Raw genomic sequence first — 8804 nt, 5'->3', positions numbered from 1 at the left:
TGTTTTCGAACTGATTTTTTGACAACGAATTGAGAAAAACGCAATCCCGCAAATCTTCACTTGCATTTTAATTTCTGGGCTATCATTCTCATCATCCAGTCATCCAGAATCTAGTTCAGATGAAGAAGTTCTGTTTTCATTGCACCAATTAAAACATTTTATTTTTGTATAAAATTATTTCTTCATTTTAAACCGCCATTGATTAGGACGCTAATGATTCAGTTTATTGGGATTTTTCCCTGGCAAATTTTTAGTCCAATTTTCTTGTCTTTTGACATTCTTGCTCTCAACCATATGTTTATTATTAGATTGATGGCGCCTTCTTGAACAAATTCGCTTATGAAAAAATAGTGCAATTATCATCTTTTTAGTTTTCTTTCTATTGTAAATTTCCAGTTTCCTCCATCATTGGCCATTGTGACTTTATGTTCCTTTAAATAATTTCTTACTTGTTTTTTTCAGTTCAGTTTTCCATGCCACATTTTTCGCTATTGCTAAATTTTTCCATTTGTAAATGATAAATTTTCTTTGATGATTTTAAGTTGCTAACTTCACTATTGTCACAGTAAAACATTATGCCATTTCCATTAAGTTTTTCACAACATAATGAACCGCTTAGTCGAGGGTGAAGTGTAATTCAAATATCTAATTAATAAAGAAACGAATTGATTATAAAATATTAATAAATCATTAATAAGTCGTCTATAATTAGATTATTAATTGTATTTCTGTATTCATCAAAGTTGAATCACTATTTTTTGAATGAAATTAGACATTTCCTGTATTCAATTCAGTACTGTGTAATTAATAAATTTAAATAAATTTATTTGAGATAATTTCATTATATTAAGCCGCGAATAATTCTTTTGTGGGTTCTATGCTCTTTTTTATTCATTTTTGGTTGTTGATTTAATTGCTTAACTGCTGGCATTTATCTTTTCTTCTCTATATTTTTTTACTTGACTAAGTGGGCATTTTGTTGCAGACTCTTTGCCATCGTATAATATATATTTTCGTATATTTTTTCACTTTGAATGGAAATATGAAATAAAAATTACATGTACAAATTATCAAATAAAGATTGAAATATTCGATTAAAGCGAGCTCAATTATGAAACATCGCTTATATATTACTCAGAAAGGATTTTTCGAAGTTGACTAACTTCAAATCTTCTCTGGTTTCATCTCAAATACCCAAATAGCATTGATGTGCTTTCTAACTCGAATTGCAAAATCTTTTAACTCCTTTAAAAAACCATAAAGATTTAATAAATTTTGCGACTTTTATCTTTTTGCAAAGACTAAATCATTTTTATCGCTTTCAAGCAGACATGAAAATTATCATTCCTCATTTGTCGTTCAATGTTCAACATGTTGTTGTTTGGAAATTAAATAAGTAATACTTTAAAAAGTTGTTACTTACTCTGGACGAACGTTTTTTGGCTATGTGTTATTTTTCGTAAAGGAACGGAGCTTTTTTTTGGTTCAAATGAGCTGAGAGAAACGTGATAAAAAATTAGCGACAATTTCAACCACTACAGAAAATTGTTCACATTGTGGCTCAGCATTGGCTTTAAAGTTTTGGGAAAAATAAAAAAAATGTCATAATTCAGAAGTGTTTATTAGTCACAATATTATATGGGCCAATAGTTAACATTTGCACTCTAATAAACACAATACACAGAAACAGAGAACTAATACTAAATGCAATTCCTATTAAATTAAATATGCATTATTCTCATGTAATTTCATTTAGTATGGAATGATGAAACTTCAGGATTTGTCTAAGGAATCGAAATTTCTAAAAAAAAGCTAAAGTCTAATTGGTCTTAAAAAAATCTTCTCAATTTAACACCAGAGTGCAAGTATACTAACTATTGAAATATACTACTTTTGTGATTTTTGTATAGTTAACATGTACAGGTAATTTTTCAAAGTGTGTGTATATATAACAAGTTTTAACGCCTAGTCAATAAACAGGTAAATAGAATAGATATAAATAGGTACTGTGCAACTACAACCTAATTTGGGTACTGATTGGTTGGATTTCCTTACCAATTTCCTTAATTCATTATTGTGAAAAGTTATTTCAAGTGCATCAAGTACCCGCTGAAAGCTTAAGTTTTTTCTTGTAATCGTCTGACTTGGTTTGTTGGCACAACATTTATATTCAATAATTGACCGAGATTGTTGTGCATTGGAAACCAACCAGCACCCGAAATCTACATTAGTCAAAAGTCCTATAATTAAGTACTATCATCTCGGTGTTAACTGCTGTAAGCTTTTTTTACATAATGTTCTGGATTAGGTAAGATGGGGTGGCTTGAAACTCACTCGGTAAGTAAGGAATTAAAGCTGAGTTCGATACTTTCTTTTAAAAAGGAAACCAATAATTTTTCCTTAAAATATTTCTTCTCACTACAGTATATCTTAAATACACTCGTTACAGCATAGTGCTCTACTAGATATAAAATTTAAAATTGAATATATATTTAATAAAACTTCTTTATCTACCGATGTAAAATACAAATTTACATTTATTCGATATAGTTTGATGTTTGAAATCTGAACTCCCATTGGCTCGGAAAAATGAATCGGTACTCATTCAAGCAATTATTGAATCAGCAAAGAGCCATTTTTCATAGGTTTTTTTAGCATCGTGCAATTTACTTTTTACAATTTTGGTGCATGTTTGCTTTTTGAACATGGCTTATTACTAGATTGGATTGTTTTCGGTTTTTGATTGCTTCTATTGGAATTTGCGGCAACAAGTTGAAAAATCCTTTCATTCGAACAGTGTCTATATAGTCGATACTTAAACTTTGTGCCGCATTTGCTTAAGATAGAGAAACAAGTTCGTTTCCATTAATTTGTGCCAAATTGAACTATTGCAACCGATTTAGAGTTCTAAGCTTTATATTTATCGCTGTAGAAAAAATAATTAATGCTTTTTCTTTGTAAGTACAGGGAATATTATGGGTCCAGTTTGCCTTTTGATTAATAATCTAATTTATAGTTACATAATACTGGGTGAACACTTTAACTAGAATGAATTTACCAGCGAGAACATAAATAAGTATTTTTTATTCCCGACGTGCTAATCACATTTTGATGCCTATTTACTGCTCTTGAGTAGTTTGAGTTCATACTCATGTATGAGCGTAATTTTATAGTTGAATTTTTATGTTCCGATGAAGCGTCGGAAGCCATTCGGTTGTATTTGAAAAAAACATGTTGGCTATTTTTTCTTTGCAAATATAAGATACATACATTAAAACGTTGAAATGTATCGGGAATAAAAAAATATTTGTCTTCCCTCCAACAAATGTATTCACGTTAAAGTCTCCACTCGGTCAAAAATTCTCTATCTAAAACTAAAACGAATTAGTCTACGGTTTGTACTTTCTGCCAAAGAGAAGAAGTACGCGCTACTTTTCCAGAATACACTATTAATAATATTAGAGCGATACTGTTATGTATAAATGTATATTAACATTAAAAATGTACATAAAGAAATATCTGTATAGCTATATAGAACGTGTGATTTTCGTTAATAAGTTTTAAGAATAAAATCTCTCAAACAAAACAACAGCTTTATACAAAGGAGGGCTTGTTCAGTGCCTTTTTGTAGGAAACAACACATCCTGCCAGCAGGTACTTTTTATATGCAGAATTTATTAAACATTTTGTGCGGAACACTGAAAATCAATACCTAAACAAACGAATTTTGTCTTTTTTCTTAAAATCACGTAAATCATTCCAAGATGCTTGGAAGGGTGCACAAAATGTTTGCTTCGTCCTCGTCTAGTTCCTAATTGACAAAATATACGTTAAGGAAAAGGATATTTTTATTTGGTTGATAATTTGTGGTTTGCGAAAATTAAAAAACCGAATTTGTGTTTGGAAAGGCAAATGGCAAATGCATGCATTGTTTTAATTAACGCATTTTTTGTCAAAAGTGGACTGTTCCCATAGGAGTGTTCAAAATAATTATAACAAAATGTAAGAGAAGCTAAAAAAACAGTTTATTCTCCGGAAGAATTGCTGTTTTGCTATCTATGGAGGAAAAAAAATGTCAGTTTTTTTGTTACATTTCTGCAGTTTAAAACAATTATATGCTTTCTTAATGATCCATCACTTTGTTTGCTAAAATGCAAAAATATCCTCCTCCAAAACTCAAAGGCTGATTAATATAATCAGGATTTCGTAACTGTTTTTTCGAACAAAATGAAGATTTTCGTAATTTTTCAACTCTGAAACCATCAGTAACGATCCGAGGGTTTATCGGAAAATATTAGTCTAAATATTACACTAGAATGATATGTATGAGCGAAGTTTTATTAGTAAAATTGCTACGCTACTCAGAACGATTGTCTAACATGGACATTGGCGAATTCCATGCTAAACATTGCGCGTAACAAATCGTTCTTATTTACTTCTATTGCTATAACACATAACAGAGAACGAATAGTGTAACGTAACGTTGCTTAAGTAACCGTGGCAGTGAAAAAGAGTTAACAAAACTGAAAATAACTTACGTGTGGTTACAAAGAAATTAACTACGACTAGACAATTTGACTATAACAACAAAACACTTTTCCAGCTATACAGTTAAGGACTTGCGTTTGGTTTAAGTGGATCTTTGGGTATTCTGGCGCATGGAAAAGTGTGCTCATTACTACAATCACAGCTCATTAAATATAGTTTAATCGATCAGAAATATAGTTGCTATTTAAAAGTTCGTACTTTTTCTAAGACAATCTCACTTTTTTGTCGATTCGTGCATTTTGTAATTAAATGCAGAATTTAAAAGATGAAGCTACAGCCAAACTTCACATTATTAACAAAACAATAGTGACCAAGAGCCAAAACACTTTGCATCAACAGTACAAACTTAAACAAAACCTTTCTTTTATACAAATCAAGTTCATTCTGCGGCTCCTTGCTCACATTAATAACAAAATATGTTGGATAATATATTTTACCTCTCGCTTGAGAGTCGGTATACTTCTAAAGTTATATTTATTATGGTTACAAAAAGATTTATCTCTTTTAAAACTAATACTTATTTTATTTTTATTAGTACTAGCGGTTTTCATAGAGGGTTCTTCAATGAAATGGGGGGTTGCCACAGCATTTGCACTGTTCATTTCCGAACGGTTTTGCCTCGTTTTGATGCGCTGTACTATTTAACCTGAAGACAAAGAGGAGGACTTTATTGGAGGCAATAAAATGTAAAATTTATTGGAAATTTACTATTGGAGTTTGCAAGGTTGACCAAATGGTAAAAATCCAAAAGTCTGCATAAGTATTCGTCTCAGTTTGTTCTTGAATTCAGACCCCAGTTAAGAAAAGACAGAACAGATGTGGTTATCAGCAAGGGTATTTTTTCCTTACTAGCGCACAAAAGTGACTAGTAGTGTTCGGTAGCTGGTTTCTATAAGTCCCGAAGGGTTTAAGAATATATGCATATAATAATTTGTTGAAATCTTTTATATGCGTCCGATTTGATCAGACCGACCAAAACAAGTGACTCATCAGGTCCGTTTGCTTGCATTTTGCAAAAATATGTTTTTTCCAATGTTATATTCTTGTCTATTTTTCCACTTTCTTCTTGTCTAGTCCTTCTTCTTGTCGTGAATATGGCGAAAACTTAATTGATAGTCTCGAAAGAGTTTTGATTTTTTCATTGTCATGTTTTGGAATACTTTCCGAAGACATTTTAAAGCATCAGCAGTAGGCGTATCGGTCTATATGAAGAAATTTGGCCAGGCTTTTTTGGTGTAAGAATCATGATGATTTGAGCGACGTTTCATCAGCTAGGGAACTGAGTTACCATCGAATAGATAAGCAATTTTCAGATGGATCATGTGGAGTTTCTTCAGATATCAGATCAAAACCAGGTGGTTTCTTTATGTTAATTTTACTCCCAATAATTCGATTTATTTCTGTCGCGAGTTTAAGCTTCTTTTGATGCAAATCTACTTGGAAAGGAAGATCATTATTCATCCTTTTTCATCAGATAGCTGCGAAGAAAATGGTTTGAAGATAGTTTTTATCGACTTTATCGTTTCGGGTCCATCTGTTGCTATCGATTCTTAATCCCGTTTTGTTTTGTTCAAGTATTTATTACAACTTCTCCTGATATTCTGTTGCGTCTGTTGTCAGATTTATCCGATTTATATTCCTCTAAACAAGCTTCTTCAGTTGAATTATTTCATTTTGTCGCTGTTTCTTTCGTTCTCGTTTAAGCAAGTTTTTCTTTGATAACCCATGGGTTTCTAGCTTTAGCTAAATCGATTGTAACTGATTCAGTGCAGACTATGTATATGTTTCTATATTTTGAGATGAATTTAGTGCAGCATTTCTTCAGATTCAGATCATCTAATCCAAAAAATAATTTAAATGGACGACTTGTATGAGCACATTATTTCCTGGTAACTTGGACTTTTCTTCAAACTCCATTTTCAGATGGCAAAATCAAAGGAAGCACGTGAAAAGTTACTTTTTTGGCTATAGCTTCCGTTATCGGTGATTTTTTGTAGAAACTATTTTTGAGGATTTAAAGGAGTCGGAAAGATGAGAAGATACCTAATAAAGAAGTCAATCGGACAAAAAAAATTCAAAGGCAACCAAAATCTAAAGACTGCAGAATAAAACAGTTCTTCCTCTAAACACCTGGCGATATTTAAGCGAAAATGTCTAGATTCAGTAGCTATGAGAACACGCATGATTTGCAAATAAACTCTGTATTGTCTGTTCTGGTAGCTAGTTTAGAACTGAAGCTAGTTTAGAAGCTCCTTTTAGTTTCTTCAAATTTGCTTCAAAACTGCCTGCATTTTGAAGCTTTAACCCTATGATTTTTTCCGCTGAAAGGGTCGAAATTTCGGCCATTTTTAGACACCGTAGGGAGTTTCATTTCAGTTCGAAACACGTTTCCAGAATAAACATGATAAAATGTTGGGGATGATTAATTACCTGTTGTTATTTGTGACGGTGCATCTGGAAGAGCCCCCTTGAGACTGTAACCTTGGGGGGACATCCGCTCACTGGCCCCCCTGCTTCTCTTTTTCGGCTCGTTCTTTCTGCAATCTAGAAACAGGCAATAGTTCATAAATGCAGCCCGACATTTCATTGAACTTCTACTAATCTACTTTAATAATGCTCAAGATGAAAACCCTTAAGTGTGATTTTCACCTCTCTTACCACAGTAGTCGATTCCACCGGTTCATCCCAGATACTACAGTTAGCATTATTAAAAGACGATAGCTGGTTAATTGAATCGTCGACTCGCCAAATAGAAATATTGGAAAAAAACTTACTTATTTTTTGATTGTCGCATAAATTGCTGGATTTTTCTGGCCGCTTGATGTTGCCGCCGCTGCGAGTAGGTCCGTCTGGAAAAAGAAGGGAAAACATGCGTGAAACCGTGGAGGAACAAATCCAGAAACACCATCAACAAATGCACATTGAAAAGGCTACAATCACAACAAACTGTTAGGATATGAGCGGGCAGGGGTGAAGAGAAGGTCGCAGCACACTTCTGTCTACGGTTTTCTTCAATTTCGGTTTACACTTTTTTAGTAGGGAATCGTTTGCAACTGTTATAAACGCAAGCTGGTTAAACTAAGGTTGGCACATGCCCTAGGGGGAACAAATAATGGAGAATCGTGGTTCAAAGTTGCAAAAATTCCTCTAAGTTCAGACCAAAACAAGAGTTTAGTGCAATTTTTTTAGGGCATCGACACCGAATTTTAGGAGTTACCGACTTGAAACCGAAATACTCTTAAATAGCTAGTATACATGGTGATTCAAAATTCGGCGCACTTGAAGTTTGAAATGTTTATAGGGCAAAATTAGAATCATTTTGAATTCCGAGCAAATAGGAACAGGGACGAACACAACATGAAATTCGGCTGTAAGGTTTATTTATTTATATATTTAGTCAAAAAACGTAAGTTTTTCTTAAAAACTCAGACGCGGTCAAACATCTGTGGGTGAAAAGGTGATATAGAAATCATCACAAACGCCGACGCGAAAAAACAGCAGCGAACGAAAATAATGTCAAACCTGATATAGATTGAAGATTGAGAGAAAAACTTATTTAGACCAAAAATCAAAAATTCACATGCGTGTTTTTTAAGCTCAATCGAATCCTTTCGCTGTAGAAGCTAAAATGTCTCAACTCTTGGGCGTTCTTCAAGCTTCAAACAGCTTAAATCTAGGAAGCGATAAAAATAACTGAAAAGTCGTAAGGCGCCGTTTAATAGAGCGTTTCGACCCCTTATCTTTGCTTCTTCAGGTATCAGGCCAAATTCCTAACTACCAAATGGACAGATCGAGTTTTGGTCAATTATTGAACAATTTTATTGTTCTGGGACACGGTTGAAATTTTTCAAAAAATCATTAGAAACATGTTGATAGAGCGTCTGGAGAACCATCGGCGGAGATAATATTTTCCAGCAATTCCGTCACGGGCGGATCCACGGGGAGGGGTCATGGGGGTCGTGACCCCCCCCCATTAAATTCTCTATCCAACGATGCCAAAACGAATTCTGTGGCTCGAATGGTTATTGAGAAACTTCGAAAAAAGCAGCGTCATGTTCAAGTTGATTTAGCAACTCAAAGAAAACCACGCAAATCTAAAACTTCTTGAATTTAAGCATTGAGAAAACTGGCAACATTTCCCCATCCATGCTTCACTTTCTGAAAAGGCCATTTATTTCTGTCTAGAATGATGTACAAATGAGTGTTCTCGCTCATTTTGCCTCCGAGAAATGAGCAAAAACGGGACGAAAAACATG

At 33.4% G+C, this 8804-nt stretch overlaps 1 protein-coding gene across 2 annotated transcripts in view; it reads right to left on the bottom strand.

Annotated features, from left to right (window-relative positions):
• Positions 1–1605: 1605 nt before the first annotated feature.
• LOC109545393 (calmodulin-binding transcription activator 2) overlaps positions 1606–8804 on the bottom strand; it is a 70515-nt gene continuing 63316 nt past the window's right edge. For both annotated transcript variants that reach the window (XM_048666346.1, XM_048666347.1), the window contains exons 25-28: positions 7323–7397; positions 7207–7240; positions 6979–7092; positions 1606–5194 (exon numbers count right to left, since the gene is read on the bottom strand). In XM_048666346.1, coding sequence (XP_048522303.1) covers positions 6985–7092; positions 7207–7240; positions 7323–7397 — 217 coding nt within the window. In that variant the 3' untranslated portion in view covers positions 1606–5194; positions 6979–6984. The remainder of the gene's footprint in view (positions 5195–6978; positions 7093–7206; positions 7241–7322; positions 7398–8804) is intronic.

This window comes from Dendroctonus ponderosae, unplaced genomic scaffold (assembly GCF_020466585.1).
Source record: "Dendroctonus ponderosae isolate FM_Combo_2020 unplaced genomic scaffold, Dpon_F_20191213v2 Dpon_F_20191213_5, whole genome shotgun sequence".
Classification (NCBI taxonomy): Eukaryota; Metazoa; Arthropoda; class Insecta; order Coleoptera; family Curculionidae; genus Dendroctonus; species Dendroctonus ponderosae.
This window is presented reverse-complemented; position numbering and strand designations above follow the sequence as displayed.